Below are 23,144 nucleotides of genomic sequence, written 5' to 3' on the forward strand. Positions count from 1 at the left end.
TGAGTAATCGTTCAACATTATCGAAGGGCTGAACCTGGCTGAATTTTTCATTTATATGCTATTTATCAAGGAAGAATGATTTTATTTTATTTTTATTGCTTAAGTCAACAGTATCTGAAAATGTTGTATGTACTCTGTCCTGGGCACAGGGATAGCTTTAGCTTATATATATATATATATATATATATATATATATATATATATATATATATATATATATATATTTTATTTGTTGGTGCGCCAGTCCCAGTTAAAGGGGTCACCCTTTTCTTTGTTTTATTTTGTTATTTTCTTCAAAAATGCCACCTGGTGCTGAACTGTATTGTGGCTGTGAATTTGCCTGTCTGGTTATTTTCATTGGTACATCATAATTCGGGGGGGGGGGGGGGGGAATCATAAAACGGTGCTGGTTTGTTAATTTACTTGCTACTGTTTTTTAAATAGTCACTGACGCCACATTTGTGTTTTTTGTGGCTTTGGGACTGAGTTTGTTGAATTGGGACTTGAAGCCATTTAATACATGGTCACTGGTTATATTACTGCCACTAGTGATTTCCAAAATTATTGGGGTGCTGCTAAGAAGAAAACAAAATACAGTAAGTGACAGATTCCCAACAAAGCATTTACCCAAACAAGCCTCACCGGATTCTAGTAACTGCATACAGTAAGTCCTCTGTTTCAAGGCTAATGTGCATGCTCCTCAGTATTAAATGTCTCCTGGCAATTGCTGCTTCGCTGTCACTCGTCGCTCGGTGTGCTTTGATTTCTAGGCCCTGTCCCAACACTCCTGTCAGAGACTTTGCACTCTGCCTTCCACATGTTGTGTAGCCTTAAACAGATTGTAAATTCATTTAAGAGATAAAATGAAGCCATAAATCATCTCGAGATGCATAGTAATACAGGGATCCCTCGATGATTTAATACCACGGAGCCACCTAAACAAATAATGCATGTCTCACCGTAATACATGTGTTGCTGCATCTGTCAAACCCTCTTCATCAGTTGTCCGTTTGCGCTGCCTGTCTAAGTGTTTGAGGTCAAATGCTCCCATTTTTGATACAGCAACTAAACACTTTTTCAGGCAGTAGACGGAAGTTGTTTGGTACATGATTTTCTTTCTACGGCACCTTTTGCATAAAATATTGAATGTTGTTTTTTTGTTTTTTTTTATCCTGATTACAACATGAGAGGCAAGTGGCTTATCTCTGACCTGGTCAAGCAAGCTGGTCCTGTTTGAGTAGCTCTCTTTGACCCCGTTCACACTTCTGTCAGGGCCGCCACATAAGAACATAGGAAAGTTTACAAACGAGAGGAGGCCATTCAGCCCATCTTGCTCGTTTGGTTGTTAGTAGCTTATTGATCCCAGAATCTCATCAAGCAGCTTCTTGAAGGATCTTGTCAGCTTCAACAACATTGCTGGGGAGGTGGTTCTGCAACCCCCTTCACATTTGCGGTTTAAGGTGCCTTTGCGTGTTCACACATGTGACTGAAAAGCAAGCCTAAAATGTGGAAAATTGCTTTTTTTTTTTTTTTTTTTAATGGAATAAATCACATTATTCTCTCACATGTACGGAGGTATTTAGAACACAGGAAACAGCAACTTGCTAGTGTTCACAGGTATAAATATTTTGCTGGGGTTGCTTTTGAAAAGCAGAATTGTTTAGTTTAATTATGTATTTATTTAAAGGACCCTTGAGATGTACGTCTTATTTCCAACAGCGAAACAGGGCTTATATATTTATAATCGAGTGCATGCATCCAGTGCATCAAGTTAAAAATAAAATGACGCAAAACTACATCAAATTGAGATTAGAAGTCTCTTCAGAATTAGTGCTTGACAGTGCATTAGTGGAAAGGAGAGGAACACTTGAGTGCAGTTTGATTGATCCAATAGCTTTGCCTTTTACTATAGAGGGGTGCCTGGAATTAGATACTTTAGGCATATATATTTTTTATTTTAGCATTAATGTTTACGCAGGTAGCAGTAAATTTTTTGACTAAACCTTACGTAAACTGAATAATTTATACATTGGAATCTATTTTAATGGAAGTGTCTGACCCTACTAGTTTAGTCAGTAGTCTATCTCTGCTGCCTAAGAGCATTGTAAATAAAATTAACCTTTATGCACTTCATTGCGTCCCATGCAAAACATAATCCATGCAAACAACTACCTCAGCTCATCTGCACATGTAAATGTTTGGTTAAAGCTTGAATATGATTTATTAGAAGAGTTCACCTGACACTGACTTTCTCATTCTACTACAGCAGTGGTTTTCAACCTGTGGTACGCGTACCAGTACTGGTACGTGACAGACTTGTATGGAAGGCCATTCCGGTCAAAAACGCATTATTTAGTACATGCGTTATTTAGTACACACACGTTATTTCGTATGTGTTGTAATTCTAATTATTACACTTACTAATTTGGCCAATCATAAGAACATAAGAAAGTTTACAAACGAGAGGAGGCCATTCAGCCCATCTTGCTCGTTTGGTTGTTAGCAGCTTATTGATCCCAGAATCTCATCAAGCAGCTTCTTGAAGGATCCCAGGGTGTCAGCTTCAACAACATTACTGGGAAGTTGGTTCCAGACCCTCATAATTCTCTGTGTAAAAAAGTGCCTCCTATTTTCTGTTCTGAATGCCCCTTTATCTAATTTCCATTTGTGAACCCTGGTCCTTGTTTATTCTTTTCAGGTCAAAAAATTCCCCTGGGTCAACATTGTCTTTACCTTTTAGGATTTTGAATGTTTGAATCAGATCACCTGTCTGCATACGACATGCCTTTTAAACCCGGGATAATTCTGGTTGCTCATCTTTGCACTCTTTCTAGAGCAGCAATATCCTTTTTGTAACGAGGTGACCAGAACTGAACACAATATTCTAGGTGAGGTCTTACTAATGCATTGTAAAATTTTAATTTTAAGTGTGTACAATCGTAAGCAGTACCAGTAATTAAGTATTATTGGTAATTAAGTATTATTGTAAGAAAGCGGAATACGGGAACCTCAGTACCTTGCAATAGTGATGGTGACCAAAACCAAAATGAGGCAATAAACAAGTGTGTACACAACAAACCTGGTTGTAATGGGGTAGGTCTCAGTTTCACAGCAGCTGTTTAAGATTGCACATAGTTACTAGTTCACGTCGTGGTCCCTGCTGGAAACACTGGTACTTGAGATGAAACGTTTGAAAACCACTCTCTTACAGTAATAGACAAAGCCAGCAGTAGTCTATTGCTGGTTGAAGGGCTATTGTGGAGTTATTGGGAAATTTCACCCCCATACATTACCTTAAATAACGGTGACCAGTTTGCAGTAAGACTCATTTGTCAACCCAAGGACTGTGAGAGATGTTGTGTCATTAACTATAGAACACATACTCTCATTCATAGCCTAGCTCTCTTTTTAAACATAATTCAATATGTTAACGTAACCTCGTTCAGCAGGTTTCATTCGACTTTATGAAGCAAAATTATTTCATTCTATAGGGTGATGCAAAACCTTTGGCCATAGCTGTAGATAGCTCAGGATCTTTAAAACTCAAAATTGTACAAATGGAACTTGGTGTAAAATACTGTGCTCTGATTCAATGCCTTGGGTATTTTGGGGAGCATTATTTGACTAGAATTGAATTAGGGTTTCTCAGGTTGAGAAGCACCATACAGTATTCAACATGTTAATTAGGTGCAAGATGGTGTTTAAACATCTATTACTTTAGGATGTAACAAAATCAATAGGAAAAAGCAGCTGTACAGTAACCTTGTGAATTCAAGGTCCAATCACACAGGGACAATTTACTGTCCAACTAGATTTATAGCAAAGTAGCATGCACTGTAGCATATTGCGTCTGCTACAGTATCCTAGATTTCACAGCCAGGAGCTTGGTGGATTGATAGATTGGGAATTCCCAACCCCTCTGGACCTGGTATTGTGTCTCAGTCTGCTATTGGGGATTTAGTGACAAACTACAGCCATGCAGTTTAGTGTCATGGAGTTTAATATAGCTTTTATCAGCGTATATACGTGTCGCTTGTAGCTAGTATATATTTGACAGATTTTTTTTTTTTAACTGTAATAATTTATAACACCACACCACATGTTCACGTTTAAACATTTATATGATTAAACAGATTCTAACTCTGAATTCTGTGCTCTTTGTCCAAACCCAAGTCGTATTGTCCTCAGTTATGACATGCAGCATAGCTGGTCATGGCTACCACTGCACTGTACGTCTTCTGCGGTACTGTAGATGGGAGCTGAAAAGCCATACTGTCATTATAAGAATGGAATTAGGAAGGCTTTTGCAGGCCTTCTCTAGACAAGCTAAAACAATGATTGCAAACACTGTGCAATAGTACGAGGAATATAAAACAAAGCAATTGCAGTGCCGTTGAAGCCGCTTACTCTTTACGATATGTACTGTAGAGGAAACTGGATTCTCCAATACAACTTGATTCTGTTGTTACTTACCATTGTAATGTGGCTTGTACACTGTTGTTTTTGTTTTAATGGATGTCCGAATGTTATCCCTCCAGTGCAGCACTGAGTGCCACTCTACTCCCAGTCACTCTACCTCCCTCTCCCTGATTGACAGCACATCCGAAGATCCACCTGCCTGAGTGGGCCTATCCAAGCCAGGAGGGGCATGCTCTTATTCTGCATGAACAGTCTGGAGGAATGCAGAATTCACTCACACAATGAAATACACACTCACCTCTGTATGAGCCTGCTTTCCCTTCAATGTATCACTGTCATTGATTTGGCTTGGAAATGCACAGCTGAATGAAGTGCTTTAACAAAGAACTTGCAGAAAACAAATAGTGCAGCCTACAGCATATCAGCTTTGTGTTTCTGCATAGGAATCTCCTTCTGATTGTGTAAGAAAGTTTGTCTGGAAAATAATTAACATGAATTTTTCAGATTAAATAGCACCAAATTGCAATTAAGGGTAGTAGCAGGATTAATAGCATAAATTTACTTTTGAAAAAAAATATGAGCATGTTTAATGTTTTTATTAAAGACAATATAGTTAGTCCAGCAGTGTTGTGCGAACATTGGAAACCTAATGTATATTTGCAAGTAAGAAACACATTATGAAAAATCTCATTACGGAAACTGACTGAAAGAACTGCTTACAATTGCTTTCTGTTATACACTGGAACCTTCCAATTTTAATATATTATTATAAATGATTTTCATGAAATTAAAATGGACGACGAGTATTTCTGGGATGTATTTAGTTTAAAATTCTGATGGCTGGTGTAATATTTGTATTGGAATTTGACAGCCAATAAAATTAACTTGAACTTATGTATGCTTTTGCCAAGTGCAGTGAATTGGTTATTGGTTATTTAAATTCCTGCATTTGCACTAAATTAAAATGTGTTTAGAAAATGTGGTGTTCATAAAACATGTTTTGTTTTTCAATCATACCTGATTGTCCTCCTAATACTTTCAACTTGGCCCAGAACATGTCCACTGAGCGAATGAGGCTTTTATGAAATATGTATGAAGCTTAAACTGTGTAAGGAATCAGCACACATGGATTTATGACTATTATTCTGCTATAGGAGATAATGCTCTGGTCCTGAGAGTTAGTTCATATCAAATGCTTTTATACAGGCAGATATTTTAAAACGCTGGTTATTAAAAGTTGTATTGCGTTATTAAAATGCTGTAAGCATGTGTTTCTGTGTGTGTGTTTTCACAGGGATCACATTGTCACATTAAGTGAATAGTGAAGTAGATTACTACTACTACTAATATTATTATCATTATTATTATTATTATTATTATTATTATTATTATTATTATTATTATTATTATTATTATTATTAATAATTGTTTTTGGACATCTGTTGGCATATGTTTACAATGAGATGGTGTATTGTATGTGGATTTCTAATTTCTATCAGTGGGATAAGTTTTGGATGCATTACATCTGTTTTTGTTGAGTAAGTTATTTCCATCTCGTATAGGATTCCTCTAATTCTGACTTGGGTGACTCCTTGAGAGACACCGTAAATGACCCTTTAAACTAAAGTTACTTGAGCTAGAGTCCTGCATTTGAATCACCAAAAATGTGTTCTGTCCTTTCAACGTACTCATCTGTAACCCTTTCCCAAATAAAGTATTAGAAGGTAAATGTACCGGTACTTCCTGCACGAAAGCAGGAGCCGATTAAGGAGGAGTCAGCTGACTAAGCAGTGGTGTTCTCGCTTGTTTGATACGTAGCAAGATCTTTTTATCACACGCAGGGTTTATATCATGTAGTGGATAATAGTTCAAGAGGTAAATCAGAAGTGTGGAATTATTTTGGAATCATAGCGAATGAAAATATTAAACATGTGACTGGATTCGTTGCTTGTAAAACCTGTAATTATGTTTTTGTGAACGACAGCGACAAAACTGGTACATCATCTCTGCGAAAGCACAGGTGTAGCTCCCTTTCAGCTGGTTGGGGTCGGGTCGCAGGTAAGAAGACGATGTAGCAGCGGGTTGCGGGTTTGGGTCGGGTCTTGTAGTAGCGGGTCCAGGTCGGAAGCGGGTCATAATAATCGGACCCACGCAGGACTCTAACTTGAGCAGGCCTTGCTGCGGTTCTTAAACAGGAAAAAAAAGTACATTAAGAAGAGCAAAGAAATTAAATATTAGGAAAATGTAAAAGATCCCTTAAACTGACTAAATGTTATCCGTGTTTTTTTTTTTTTTTTTCTGTTCAATTTACCCTGGGTGCCACTGGTAGATTTTACACAAAGTGAACCACCTATGTTTCAATGCCAACAATGTCATTACACAACAGATGAGCTGAAATGTCACACAGAACCAGACAGAATGTCCATGACGCCTGACACTGCATCTGGTTTTAAGAGTATTTGGGAATCTTTAAAAACATGTTTTAAAAAAGACTAGGCCTTAAATGATGCCACTTTCTGTAAAATCTAAAGTGAGATGCTTGGCAGAACAACCCCTGCTGTCTTTAAAAGCTCTGCTTTTAACCTCTGTTCTGAGATTTATTTTCTTATTTTTTTCTTTTTCATTTTTTCCTGGTCAGTCTTTGTCAGATTCAACTCCATCTATGGCTTCCCAGTAGAGGTGGACATGGGTGCCACCATACTCCACCTCAAGGAGGCAGTTGCTAGGCAACAAGGGGTTCCGGCTCACCAGCTGCGGGTGATATTCGCAGGGAAGGAGCTCAGGAATGACTCCACGCTGCAGGTAAGCCGTTACTCTGTGAGCCTCATCCCTTGGATGGCGCCGCTACTTACCAGCTCATGTCTCCATCCCTGCCAATCTGACATTCATGCCTGAAGATCTAATAGAATAAATAGTGCCTGGGGATTCCTTGAACTTTACTCCGCACTGCTTCATTAATTCTGACCTTCTTAATTATGCATTAAACAGCCCGGCTAGGAGGCAGGGAGACAGGGCAAGAGCCTGGTGAACAAATGTTTACTCTACAGAAGCAAGTTATGCACTCTCTGCACATTTTCCTTGGTGTGCTGTACAGTTTCTGTCTGACAAATTCTCCTGGAGAATGGGGTATACATGCAGTGTTACTGTTGGACCATTTACTACAAGAAGCAAGGGAAGTATAACCCAAGTGCGACCCCTAGAGTCTAATAGCAGGATTGCTGGGTTGTCTTTTTGCTGTTAGAGATAATCATGAAAAAGCACCCCTGAGACCAGGGGGAAAAGTGGTCTTGTGAATAAGTGGTTGCTGCTTAGGAAAGGTCCCAGATAATCACTGCAGCGTGTCTACATCCCCTACATGAGAACAGAGAAAGCAAACCGGTAATACTTACACGATTCCCAACCCCCCCCGCCCCCCCCCCCCCCAGCATCTTTTATTTGTATACACAAATCTTTGTAGGTCGGCATATGCTCCAAGTCTTGCTTTTAAGCAAAAATGAGACCTGAGTTTAATTGCCTGCATCTGTCAGAAATAATAGCTTAAGATGCTAACTAAAGTCTCATACAGCCCTTCTTTAGATTTTATTGGGAACACAAAATAAATACAGTGTACTCCGTTTATAAGAATCACTAATATAAGAGTCAACCGCATGTAGTGATCAAAACCACTGGGAGCAAATCATTCCTATACTATCCAATATAAAATAGTCAGCTTGTAAGAATCAAGCAATCCGCTTCGAAGAATCATTTTGGGGCAAACTGACTGCATGTAATACGGTACTTGATCAAGTGCAATGATGTGTACAGCCAGTAAAGCTGTTTTTGAATTTGAATTTGATCACGTCTCGTGTGATTAGGCAGGTACGCAGCGTAGATCATGCAGTCATGCAGGAAACACTGCATTGTTTGTAATCAAACGTGAATGCGCCACTGCATTGTGCAGGTATGTCTTTTGTGTTCTCTGTTAGTGAAAATGTGTTTCATTAAAGTGAATACATATTAATTGAATACATAGTGAGTACAGCAGTGTTATTGTGTGATACGCATGTAGAGGGAGTGGGATTGCGGCGCGATGAGTGAAAAACTGAGATTTGTATCACAACAGAAAATAAGTAAGCCACAGATGCTTAAATGCAGTGGTAGTCCTGACAGTAAAATACTGCACTGATATGTCATTTTAATTCAAAGGCCATTACACGTAGCACTGCAAGGCAGTTAAACTAGGCACCCTCACGAGACGATCGCTTCTCACGTATACTGTAGTAAAATAGGATTCTGCAGCCTTGAGTAAACATAATCGTGATCATATAACAAGCTGCTTACCCACAAGGACTTGTTTTCATGTATTGTCCTCAATGATTGAGCACCATTGACACTTGTATAGTGTATTTAAACTGCTGACGTGCGGAGGTGCTTTTGCTAATTGTAGTATGACGTGGCTGAGGGCAGTGTTAAAGCAAGCTGGAGTCTTGATTTACAGATTAAAACTGGTGTTGGTTTTATTTTTCTTATAGTGCGGTGGGGAAACAACTGCTAATAAAACAAACAAAATAAACCTTGCTTTTAGTTGGAGAATTAGCTAAACAATACTTTGTGTGGTCCCTGTGCATACATGCGGGGACTCATGACATCTAGTGGTCAACCTATTAAACTGCAGGGAACAAAGCTTTCATTCTGAAACAAAGTGATCATATCGGTCCGCTTTTAAGAATCAACCGCTTATAAGAATCAAATCATCCGGTACGGATGTGATTCTTATAAACAGAGTACACTGAAATATTTTAACTTGCAGATTAATACTCAAAATATTTTCAAACCCCTCTTTGGAAAAGCTGCTGCCAACATTGGCCTTATATTATAAAACATATTTAAAAAAAGTGCTATTATATATTCCAAATTCCTCAAGTGTATGTAACTGGTGCATACTAATCTATATCACAGATTTAATATGACATTTGTTTCAGCTTGTTTTGATGCAGGTGATGCTGTAAAAGGCTCTAGTTAAAATCAACATATGTATTTCTTTTTTAATATAATACGAGACACCACAGACTTATCCTTGAAATCGTGCTCCATGTGAGCCCAAGCAGACACCTGCAGAGCTGGTCTTTGTCCTCTAGAGGCCTGCAAGGAGCCGACATCCACTGTCCAGCTTCTGGGTGTAAAGAGGCAATTGGTTTGGTCATGGGATGAGCAGTTGTGGGGCATAATTTGACATTCTAAATTGGGGAGAAAATCAGGGGTACAATGAGTAATGCTACCAGATACAAACGGGTTGTCTTGAAGAGTCGTAGACACATGTTTTGCTCACAAAAACTGTTTTTCTGTTTTTAATGAGAAAGGGACCCTAAAGCGAGAGCGTTTGTTCACTTTTTAAAGCGTTTGTATGCTGTGCTGAGAGAGAAATTGACAAGGGATAATTATTATGGTATTATACTAGTCATTTAAGCTGAAATAAAATGAGTCCAGGCTAATGGGTTCATTAGAAAAGCATTTAACAGAGGCTGTGCTGTTAATGTTGATGCTGCACATTTCTCAATTTTGCTGTTAAAGTCAACACAGCACTAATGTGCTTACTGAATGAATCACCATAATTTAAAAGATTCCCATATTGATTCAGGCATTTAGACTGGATTATTCACAGCCTTTAAATGTATTGCTATTTTCATAACCCCTTAAAGAACATGTTACACAAGTCTTTGTTTTTTTAACCTTTTGATATTTTTTAAAGTTGTTACAATACCTGTAAGCCGCACAATCAGATTGGATCAGATTTAAGGCACATTTACGGTTAAAGCAATCAAATATGCCATGAACTAAAACCTGGTTCTCAGTTCATGTAAACTTTAAATATAAAAAAATATGGTTTTCGTATGCTGCTTTGCGTCTCACCTACAGGGGTTCAAATCCTTAACAGCAGTGCCCCACACAGCGTTGCCCGTTACACTAACACAAGCTGGAAAAATGCTATGCTGATTTAACAGTAGGGGACCTAGAGCCATTCCAAGCTCGTAATCCCGCTGTGTGTGTCCATTTGTTTAATGTCATTTTATTTTACATTTTGGAATATGAAGTTTGTCAAATGCAGTAACATTAGATGGTGGAAGTACAGAAACCATGAGTAAACAGAGAACGTAAAGCATTAGAAACCCATATTTAATCAGGGTTAATTAGGGCATTATCTGGCCCCTTGGTATTTGAAATTTGCCTGCTCTAATACACAAATAAATGTCAGGCAAAACATTCGTACTGCTATTATTTAACTGCAATCTGCTCCAATGACTGCCAAGAAAGGAGTTGTAGGCAAACTTTGCTGGGATCACACGGCCTCATCATGTTTGTAATTGACATCGTTCCAGAGTTTGTTTGCTTTAACTGTATCACACAAAGGTTATTTGCAGGCCGTGGCTAATTTCTAGGCATAATGCAAGCATGGTTAAGCACAGGTAAGCACTGTAAAGGCCAGAGAGGTATGGTAAAGCATATTCAAAATCATGGCAAACCATTCTAGATTATGGTAAATGCATAGTATAACCATGGAAAAGCTGGGGAAACTGGTAAATCAATGTGCAGAAATACCATGGTAAAGTTTTATAAGGGTATGATGGAACTGTATTGTAAAATGTCGTCTTTCAGTTATAGCTGTTTTTTTTATTTTTTATTTATTTATTTATTTTCAAAACCAATTTAGTGAGATTACCAAAAATTTAAGTATGATGTCGTTATTCGTCAAGGAAAGAATTGCCCCTTGCATTCGCGTTCACCCAATATGATGCTACAGTATGCATTTCTTTGATGTGCCCTTTTATCAAGTTGGTATTTAAACTTACCTACCACTGTGCACACTACATGCACCATCAGATCCATTAATGAATATTGTATTTCTGTCTTCAGTTCTGGAATATCACAGTCCTAATCTAGGATATGTCCATCCTGAAGCAAGCTGGTGTAGAATCATAGGCTAGCTACTGTATTCTTGGATTGTGGCCCTACGGTTATTATGCTATCCTATTGTAAAAGAAGGCACAGACTTGCGTTTTTATACGCCATGTGATTTACTAAATGTAATTGTCTGTTGACGTGAACATTTATGTGGAACACATTATGTGCATGAATACTTTTAGCTTTCATATTGTTTTCTCAAAGCCATGGCGGTGTTAAAATTATAAATATTATAAATATAAAATATCAATAAACACAATTAGAAGGCTGTGTATGAGCAGCATCAAAGTTAAACAGCAATTACATATTAATATCCTCGTAATTCAATGAAATAGTCATGCAGGCAAAATTAGGGAGGGCTTAGGGAGTCCCTGAGTGGCTCATCCAGTTAAAGCACTGCTGTGGTGAGCGCAGGATGAGTCACACAGCTTGGACGGAGCCGGTTTGCATCCAGGCTTTGCAAAGAGGCTGAACTTTGCTGGGGACTCCGAAGGGGGTTTCACATTGGATCTGACGCTCCCAGGGGTGGGGATGGTAAACCGGCAGGGACTTATTCTCCTCATCACGCAACAGCGAACCCTACTGGCCAGACACCAAGCATATTCAGAGTGGATAAAAAGCATGGCTGATCTCTGTCTTCCAGGATCGGTAGCCCGCCCACTTCTGCTCTGGATTGCTCTCCATAAAAACGATTCTGGCTTTAGGCTTGTGAGATCGAAGAATGCTCATACACCCTCAGAACGGAGAGCAGAAAAAACATAACTGGACATTTGAAATTGGGGAAAAATAAATAAAAATAATAATTGGTCACTCTTAATTAAAAAAGAAAAATCATAGTAAATTAGGGAGAGCTGTGTCATGTTGGATTGCAGTGCCCAACCTTGAGGGGCTGAAACACTAATAGCCATGACAAAGGTCATTTCCCAGTTAGGTAATTGGTGCAGTTTTGTGAATCAAATGTGTGTAACAGCACTTTAAAACTGCAGCTTTCTGTCTCCTGGGTTTAATTCCTGCCAGTAGCCAGCCTGGGCCGTGACGCTACCCTGTCCCAATAAGGTACAGTACATTGCAAGTGGGTTACTTAACAATGGCCAATAAAAAAAGAACACCAGTACACTGCAGCAAAAAGGCTGTTGTCTTATCTGTATTTTATTTGATCTATTTTACCTTTATTTAACCAGGTCCCACTTGTATCTTAAATCTTTTTCAAGGAAGACCTGTTCAAAACAGTGACAAACAACAATAATATATATAATATATATCTCTATGTTCTTTATGAAATTAAATAAAAAAATAATCACATAAAACATCCAGTTTTATTGAGTCAAAGGTAATGCAAAAAATATTGGATTACTGTGAGTGAGAAGCAGTTTTGTCATGTCATTGTCATTCTTTTACTGTTTAGTCTAGTAGACTGTCAATGTACAGTACAAAAATTGCTTTTCTGTCATTGGCATGCTATGTAGAAAACACCTCTTTGCAAAAGAGACGCGAGTGCATACTGTAGCTGGCTGACTTCCATTGGAAGCACAAAAGAGAGCCTGGATTTTGATTGATTTTCATCTTCATTGAAACAGGCACCTGTTTGTTGTATATTTTAAATGTGCAGTGGTATTTTGTCAAGACATCTGCAGTAATGAGCCTGTCATTTTTAACAATGAGAAGAGTTTTATTTAATGGCCAATATTTGGTTTTGTGTCCCTTAGGAATTGCCTTGGCACTGATGAGGGAGGTTTGCTGTTTATTTACTGTACACAAAATACACGGAACAGGTCAGATTAGTGTCGTAGAGGGAACGTAATTCCTGATGAATGGAAATAAGTCACAGAGCTCTGAATGAGATGCTGAAATGGCAGGGAGGCTAAGGCTGGCATGGTGAGTGAAGGCATGCTGTAGTTTTTATTCAGTGAGGACTACACTGCAGTATAACAACCAACATGTTCCCTCCATATTGTACCCCTGTTCTAAAATCTATTGGTAGTTATTGGAATTTCATATGACATCAATGCCTGGCTCTGGTGACCCACAGCACCAATGTTGTGTCAATGTGTACATGCCTGGATTGTTACCACAGTGGAAAGTAGTTATTTTCCTGTTAAGGTTCTAGAACGGAGTGCTGATTGAAATCAATGCATGGCATGAAATTAATATCTTCCTGTCTTTTTGCATGCAATTGCATTGTATTGACTGAACTAAAAACTGTTTTCACAGCAATGTGAATGTGTATGCAATGTAAAGGGCTCCCCAGAATAAACTTCCATCAAGCAAACGTAGCAGGTGTAATACACACAGTGAGCCAGAGTCACTAAGCACTTACTCCAGTTCAAAGCCAGCACCAATAGTTTGACCTAATGCATTTATCACTTTGTCTGTGGCAATAACTGAGCTCATACAAAGGGTTAAAATGTTAATCTATAGGGCTAAATCAGTAATTGTAGAAACGATACATCTTTTCAACATCTATCCCAGCTCCCCTGTACTCTCAGCACTCATTCAAGTAGGTAGGAGCTGCGTGTGGTATTCTACAGTATATGAAAAACACGCCTTTTTCACAACTTCATAAAGATGTAAAAAATGATAAAATAATATTTTTTCAATACTGTCTCAGGTAATTTGCACTCTTTGCTGCTGATGAAGGGTTAATTACACATTCAGTTCTGCACAAATTTTGATTATTTGATTCTAAAACAAACCTCTATGCACAGCCACAGCGCATGCATTTTTGGCTCATGGAAGTATGGCTATCTCGACGGAAATGTATTACATTATTATCTCACCGTAATGTGTTTCCTGAAACGTGGTTGAACTGCAAACAGGCTCTTATTTCTGTGCTCTTTTTCTTTTCTCTTTCAATGATGAGTGCGATGCAATGTCCTCATTAAGGAAGCATAATTTCTTTGGTGTAGGTATAAACAGTACGGAAATGAGGCATCTCATGGATACCTGCAGGATACTGTAAACTACGTAGGAGATTGAAACAAGATGTATTCATGGACTTAGAGTCTATCAGCTTCTGTCAGGTGCCGCAATGGAAAGCTCACAGTGTTGTTGAATAACAGGAGCTTCATCAAAGACCTGCATATTGTCTGTGCTATGTACACTGCTGTGCAACAGTCTTAGACATGTTGCATTTTTCTACTCTGGTGCATTTATGATCATCAACAATTTACTCAAAGGCTTCCCTAGTGTTTTCTGCTATTATAACAACCTTGACTTGCATAAAGAAGGGAAAACATTGAGTGAAATAGCTCGCATCACTTGATTTTCAAGGTGTGGTATCCAAAGCATAACCAACAAGTACAGAGAAACATCATCTGTAATTGACAAACCCAGGACTGGAAGACCCAAAAAGCTGCCTAACAAGGATGAGCAATACTTGAAGATAATATCCTTAAGGAATAGAAAGAAGACAAGCGTTGAATTGACAACGGAACTGGCAGAAGGCACAGGTGTCGTTGTCCATCAAATCAACAGTACGAACAGGACTTAAAGGATGTGTTGCAATAAGAATACCTCTGTTAAGAAAGGGGAACAAGACTAAAAGGCTAAAATATGCACAAGAACACAGAAATTGGACTATGGAACAATGGTCAAAGGTGCTTTGGACTATTGATGGATGGACAATGACAGCTGTCTGACAGTTGTTTTATAAAAACTGCAAAGAATGATCAATTTTGAATGTGACCGCTATTTTTTCAGCTTTCATAAATATTGTGTTTAATCATAGTGTACTGTGAAACAAACTGTTTTTTACAGTGAAAAAAGTACGCCCAACTTGTCAGTGTTTTAAACTAAAACAAAGGGATATCCAATTTCTGGGGACCTCTCAAATATTCCTCCTTAATATTTTAACCTGCTTCGTTATGGAACTCTGCTGAAGCAGCACGAGATGAGATATCTAGCAAACAGGATGAGATCATCCTGGCGATCTACTCTTCATCTGCTTTATCTTGTAGCAGAGCCAGCTTGGAGCTTCTGTCCCTAATGATGAATGATCAGTCACATACCTTGAAAGAGATTTTATTTAAGCCCCATCAAATGAAAGTGCAACTGTTGTCACTTCAAGATAACTACAGCAGAATACTAATATAAATACAGCAGATATTGTTTAAAGCAGGGATCCTGTGGATGAAAGAAAGATAATACCTGCAAAGGAAACCTGAATATGCCGACATTAGTGTACTTCTGTATCTCTGCCTTCCCAGACACCTGTTTAGTCAAGAGTGAATTCCAGCACAGTTATTACACAGCACACAGTGTAGTGTTCACCGTCTTAGATTAATACCGTACAAGGTTTAGGGTTAAAATAAAAGATGTGTGGATTAAAAGTGTCACCCAAGTATCAATAATCTGTGACTTGGATGTAAAATGCAGAGTTGCTTGGGGTATACTTTGTGGAGCCTAAACTGAGGCAGATCTAAATACTGCTGCTGTTTAAATAATTAAAACGGGTCTGTTCATGCAGTTTAAAAGATTATCTTAAGAATGTGGTTCTCAATAAATGTGTTCGGCCCTTCTGCCTGCAGCTGTACCACCATGGATCTGTGGTTGGGCCAAGTCAGTACACCTTGCATAGCGCGACCTCCAAGGAAAATCAAGTGCTGTTGCAGAGGCTGTTGTATGCTGGGTCAGTATTTGTTGGTGTCTGTGGCAGTCTGGCTCGCAGTGGTGATGTGGATGACGTCACGGACCAGGAAGTAACTCAAACCAAAACAGTGGATGGGCGGTTGAAGCTGAGTGCTGGTGCACTCAGCGTATTTAATAAACAAAACAAAAACAAAAGATTTAACAAAACACCAAACAAAAGGGCACGAGGGCCGAACGAATAAACAAACAAGTAAGTTTCGTGCTGGATACTCCAGCACGTTTTAGCAATTGTTTTCTTCCTCTCTCTCTCTCCCGTTCTCCACTCTCGAACACTCCACACCCCGAGTGCATAGTGCTGCTGGTTTATATACTCTGGCCGAGGGATTTAACTAGTTGGTAATTATCTTATTATCCCCCGGCCAGAGTCTGCACGTGTTTGGTAAGGATGCATGACTGTCAGCTAGTTAAATAATCAGTAGCTGATCAGCCATGCATCCTCACGAGGTTTTTAAATATAACAATAAAAGACGCGGCGCTTTTACCCGCGCCGCAAACAAAAATACAAATAATAATAAATAGGGGCGGGACACTCCGCCACAGTGTCTATGTAGTACCAAGCCGTCTACTCGCATGCAAAAGCACATTGCACTCATTGGTTGTTGCACGCCTACAAATAGCGTTTACGTTCACGCAGAATGTCTGTGCCTTGATAGGCACAAAAAACACAATCCACACCGAGGCATCTTTCACCATGGTGCTGGCTGACTCACTTTGGAGCCTTATAGTCCTGAAGGGAAAACTCCTCATTTGACTTTGAAGAATACAATATGGTGAAATGTGAAGTCATTCGATTAGTTAATCTCATGTGCTGTGTGGCAGTCTCAGCTCTTTGTCTAACTGAGACTAGGATATCATTTTCTATTTGTATTCAATAGAAGTTGACTTCAGTTTCTTGTTAGCCCATTGCTGGCCTGATTACATCAGATCTCCAGTGGCATTTTAGTGTCAGGGGCTGTTTTAACAATCAACAGTCACTCAACGTTTCAAAAGCTAACTTCCAACTGGAAGCATCAAAATAGCTTAATGATAATGTGCTTGCTGAATTCAAGGCACTGTGTTGTGCAATGACAAAACAGGCAACGAAATTACCCTTTGATCAGAGATACGAAGCACTCTGTATGTCTGTTCACATTGTTAGTGGCAGGAGGCAAGATTGTAAAAGTGTTCCCACATCCCATAAGTGTGACTTACTGGGTCATACCTGCTTATAGAGAATGCATCCACAATGTTCCCATTAATCCTGATGACAGTTCAGAATGCTTGGGCTTTCAGTTCTTATGTTATTGATATTACATTATTATATAGATACAATATATAATTGCTGCAAACATATTTGAGTTATTTCTGCTGCAAACATCATGTAACCATCACTTCATTATCAGAACCAATTATTGCTCTGTGGTCAGGATGGCTGGTGGTGACATCAGACCCGGAAGAACACGCAGTACTGAGGGTAAAAGGAATGGAAATCAACAGCAGATTGGGTAATGAATGTGCTTTTATTAAATAAACAAAATAAAAAGGTTGTTACAAATGAAAACACTCCGACAAAACAAACGGCACGTTGGCCAAACAAACAAACAGACAAACAAGGGACGAACACTAAACAAACAAGTATCCTGCTGGTGTTTCCAGCACGAATAGCAATTGTTATTTTAATTCTCGATTTTATTCTCCTCTCTTTCTCATTCTTTCACGCTGAACACCCAACCCAGAGTGAGTGATCCGTGCCTCTATATATACAGTTGTGCCGGGATTCAATTACTAATTAATCATTCTCTTAAATCCCAGCACATGAACTAATTTGTGTACTCCCTGTGCTTGCATACTAATACACATTTTTTATAAGAAAAGGTCTATACAAAACTCAGACATAAACACCCGTGGCTGGAGCCTCATTACCCATTAATCATTCAATTATGGCCCCAGCCACATTCCCACGTGTTTTCTCCACACACACACACACACACACACACACACACACATACACCTTATCCTGGCAGGGCTTCCATCCTGCCAGTCCTCCATCTCTATAAGGTGTTGTCACAGGGAGTCCTGTCGCTGGTTCGTGGAGTGTATGCCTTGGGGAAATCAGCTGCGACGCGCAGCCGGAGACACGTTGCTAAGCGACCAGATGAGCGGGAGGCTAGCCCAACACTAAGCTGATCGGGAGGTCTGGATTGGCTAGGGGGCGTGATGCTGTGCAGAGCTAAAAAAATGGGACTGCTGCAAGGCCATTGCTATACAGACGGGCGCTGAGTGAGAGCGTGTTTCCAGGAGGGAAGCGTCCGCTCTGCAGGAACTACTACCACGGAACCCTTTAACTGCAAGACGGGGCCCGTGAAGGCGATTGCCCAGCCAGGACCGTCGGAACGGCTTGGAGTCGCTGCGAGGCCCGGACTTCGGAAGCAACAGAAGAGAAGTAGATCAGCTTAGGGGATGTGGATCCCAAAACTGTATAGAGAGGGTTACCGTAGAGTAGTAGGTTCCTGGAGTGGGACGTTCCTTTTAGTGGGACGAGCGCTCGTCATTTTGTGTAGCAAACTTGTGTAGCTTTGTTTTGTTTTGGTTTCTTTATAAAATGTGACACTAGGTCTACCATTGCTGGTACCACTTTTCCAGTGACTACCCACACACGTAACACATTCCCTGTTACAGGTATGTTAATCATATACTGTTAATTTCTTAAGCCTCTACCTTCAGTTCAGCACTTGGATCTGTGTGTTGTGGCAGCTATCTTTCAAACCTGTACCCCTAGTAAGTGAAGTGACAGATTCTGCACGGCTGTCAAAGCAATGTAAAGTCCTGGTATGAATGGAATATAAAGTGGTCCTTTTTCGTGGAAGCAATTGACAACCTTTCTTGAGATACCAAGGCTGTTTTATTTGGCATACTCTAGGTTCCGTATTGGGATAGGCATGATTTCTCATTTTCCATTATAATCCATAGTTTCTAATAGAACATTTTTAACAGCGTGCTTGAAATTGGAATATTTTAGCTAGCTCAAGGAAATGCATAACGAATTGCTGTAAAACTTTAAAATCAACCGTAACAATCACCGCCAGAAAAGAATGATGTCGATGTTGTGTCCCTAACTAGAAAAAAAGAACTTCAGCTTTATCTGAACCTTTTAATTGGTTTATAAAAAAAGGTTCTGGTATTTGCTTTGTTCATTAAAAAAAGGCTTCGATTTTACTTGTAGAGGTAGATTACTTCTGCAGGGAAATGTTCTAATGCTTATTGGTTTTTATAGTAGATAATTAGGGCTTGTTGGGTCTACAGCTCTGCGACTTGTTGCTCACAACCACACTGCCCCCCCCCCCCCCCCCCCCCCCAACTACCCGATTATGAAGACAGCTTGGAAAGCAGATCATAAGGAACAGCACACATATACTGTACGAGGATTCCTTGAAAGCAGAGCCCTACTGTACTCCATCCAGCTAGCATGTGGATTTGAGAACGGGCACAAAATACTGAAGCTGCTTGATGTCTTTTGCCAAGCTTAGTGACTACTGTTGTATACAGTATACTAGTAGCTTTTATTAACTGTGTGGGTTCAGCAGTATGTGTAGTAGTACTTCACACAAACTTCCACAGCCTGTGATAGTGACAATGTTAACCTGTATTTGGTCTTAGATTATTTCCACCCTGATTACAATGTGAGGGTTATTACCTGAAGTCCATTATCGACAGGTTAAGCACATTTTTCTAATTGTTGTATTACATTATATTTTGGGCTGGATCGTTTAAAAAGCATTTTGAGATTCTTTTGATCGCTCTGATCGGAATCTTATGGGCTGAAACAACGTGAGGTACAAATGTATGAATTTATAAGTGCAAAAAACATTTTGTCAGATGCCTTCAGAACTCATGATTTGTTTTTGAAGTTGTTCTACAACGTTGAAAGAACATGGTATCATAGGCTGATCATTACCCAAGCTATTAGAAAACATCTTGAGCTCATGGGTATGAGCCAGGCCTAATTTGTTTTCCAGCTTGTTGGGACAGAAGTGGAAGCCTAATCAACCGTATCATTTACCTGCTGAACTTGTTGAATTGCTTCTGCAAAAGTGGTGATTTGTTCCTGTGGCTCCCAACATAGATTAATATAATACTATGAGTACCTCATTAGAGATGAGTGCTTCAATGAATGATAATAAGTGTTGCTAATTTGCACATGTAATTGAGTGCATTGTGACAAAACAGGTCATTGCATAATGGCGTAATGGTAATCAACAGCTGTCAACATGTGAAACCTCTCAACGCTGATATCACAACCATTGAATTTGCTTTGTTTTGTAGTATTGTTCAATAAAATATTTGATTTCCTTGATTAAAATATAAAGATAGTTTAGAAAAAAAATGTTCTCTCATATTAATGTAAGGGAATAAAAATCTTTCCTGGCCCCTTGATAAGATACATATTTTAACATTTTAATATTTGAAGCATTGCTCTGACTGGCCATAGGGTTAATTAATACTAAATTATTTAACAGAACATTATTGTGTAGAACATAACAACTGTACTTTTATTTTGATTCATATAGCCTTAACTTATTCTAACAGTTTTTTTTTTTTTATCTATACAGTTGTTATAACTTATTTAACAGCAGAAAAGGCAAGTTTCATTAATATCATCCTTTCTTAATCATAAAAACAATCTTGAGAAAAAACCTTCTTGAAGTCAAGCTTTCAAATGCTTGATCTCTGTATCAATAGGGGATAGACCATTCAAGTGCACAGCATCATAAAATTATAACATAGATCAGTGGTCACAGAAAATACCCAAACTACTGGTATTTATTGTGATCATCGATCAGTGTTTGACCTTAAAAGCTGGGTAGCCATGGATGAGAAATTCTAAGCAATGATCTATATCACGGTTAGCCAGCAATAGATGTGATAGAGGCAACAGAAGGCATGTTGATGAATTTGTTTTGGATAACGTTTCTGTGCTGGTAACAGCCACAGGATGGACGTTAAGTAGCAACGGTGAACAATCCATAAACAAGCCATAAACAGCCTGGGTGTTTTAAAACTGTAGTCCAAGATGGGTCCCAAAACTAATAATTTTGACCAAAACCTTCAATGTGTCAACATAGCCAGACCCAGGCATTCTGTAAACCATATGATACCATTTACCATGACCATACTATTGTTTCATAGTCATTTGTGGTTATAACAATGACGAGTTGTGAAGTAGAACTATATTCTGAAATCCCATTAAAATTAAAATATTTATGTTGTTGACTATGGTTTTACTGCGCTTCCTTATACCAAGTATACCCATTGTAAATCAGGTAAATATTTCATTTTATAATCATGATCCAAATACCTGGGGAAACAGCAGGACCACAATAATCAGTTGTAAAGATATTCTCACGTATTGCCCATTAAACTCCCGTGTAACTCCTTGTTTACGAACCACTGAAGTTACTTTGTGAACTAAAAGAGCAAGAATGCTTTTGAAAGCAGTCTTAGTTTAGCTATGCATAGACTGAGCAAACAAATCCCTTAATGTATCAACATAATTTTTTTATTTTTTTTATTATTTATTTATTTTTTTTCTGCATGGCTGGTTTTTTTTTTTTTTTAATTAAGGGGCCAAAACTGCTTGTTCAGTGTGAAAGTAGAAAAGTGTGATTGTTGCTGTGATGTGATACCTGAACGTTCCAGTCTTCTCTTTAAATGTCTTCCCTAGTGTTGATGCTGAGAGAATGTTTTTTCTAGCTCTGACGCAATTCAAATCGGTTTGACTGAAAATACTCACGTCATGTCTAACTAATGAAATACGAGAATACGGGGCCCTGTTAAGCAACGAGTGCAATGGACAATGCTTAAACCTTTTTTAATGGTATAGAACTCACAAGAAACAACCTGCTGTAGTTGCACGAAGAAGCAGCCGCATGAGGGTCCTGAAGCGATTCTTTGCTTCTAATAAACGTTGCCTCAGGACTTACCCTTGATGCTAAGAGCCCGCGGTTTCATTGAACCCGGCTATCGATTCTTGCTGACCTGTGGCAGTGCATACCTGGGGCTTCCTAGTATGACTACCTTAAGATGTTTTGTTTTCTTTTTTCCCTTTTTCTTTTCAAACTGTCCAGGGTTACTACAGTAAGTTCTCAGTCTGTCCACTCATTTAACCCAGGTCTCGGAGAATGGCAGCTGAAAGAATTTTGATAGCCAAAGTGCTCTGATTGTGATGGGGTTGTATTTCGTCTACGGATCACCACCTACTTAACAACAGAGGCATCAAATGCCAGTGCTGTTAGTTTCTCTAAAATGTAATAAATCCCCCAGCACAGGATTTAAACATGAGTAATAATAATATCACCAAGACTATGCAGAGTAATACAGCAGATAACTCGATTCAGTACAAAGCAATGCTCATCAAATTGTTTCAACAACATTACAAATTGCGAGATTTAACAGTAAAGCAATACTGACACTATAGAATAAAATACATTTTCATACAATGTATTTTGTTTTTATAAATGTCTTTATTTTTTAAAAATCTGTTTATCTACGTGCTGTACAGCTGAAAATGTTTCAGTCTCTATAAATGTGTATATATCGTGTGCACTTAACTGCAGTCTCTTGCCTCTGTCTGCTATTCCAGCCTCTAGCCAGCCTTGACCGCAAAGCTACCCTCCCACTGTATCTATAATTGAAATGGCCTAGTAATCACATGGATGAAATCAAACAAAAAAAACTGACTAGACACTTGCGAATGGCAAGGACATACAAAGGCTAATACTGTGTGACAGCATTGTCTTGGTACTACAGATGATATGTTTTAAACAAACACTAAAATAAATGGGGTATGCTTTATTGTAGGAGTCATCATAATTAAATATTTTACTGATATGCAATTACCCATCTATTGAAGTTCAATTACATTTTAATAAACAGTCAATACATATTCAATAGGGAAATATAGCCATGTGAAAATAGCATGATATCAGTATTGTTCCAAAACCTAACAACCAATGTTTTGCATAGCTATCTTTCTGTTTCTTTCTTGTTTGTTGGAGCTCGAAACTACCAATAAAGGTCATAATAAACAAACTCGGCATGCATATAAAATATGGGCACAGTCTAATGGTGGATACACTCAAGCACCCTATTGCATATCTCCT

The 23,144-nt window shown here is 38.7% G+C and overlaps 1 protein-coding gene across 2 annotated transcripts in view; it reads left to right on the forward strand.

The window, feature by feature from the left end:
• prkn (parkin RBR E3 ubiquitin protein ligase) overlaps window positions 1-23,144 on the forward strand; it is a 168,044-nt gene that overhangs the window by 40,884 nt on the left and 104,016 nt on the right. For both annotated transcript variants that reach the window (XM_034005349.3, XM_059024659.1), the window contains exon 2: window positions 7,058-7,221. In XM_034005349.3, the coding sequence (XP_033861240.2) occupies window positions 7,058-7,221 (164 nt within the window). The remainder of the gene's footprint in view (window positions 1-7,057; window positions 7,222-23,144) is intronic.

The sequence above is a fragment of the Acipenser ruthenus genome, chromosome 5, assembly GCF_902713425.1.
Source record: "Acipenser ruthenus chromosome 5, fAciRut3.2 maternal haplotype, whole genome shotgun sequence".
In the NCBI taxonomy this organism is placed as follows: Eukaryota; Metazoa; Chordata; class Actinopteri; order Acipenseriformes; family Acipenseridae; genus Acipenser; species Acipenser ruthenus.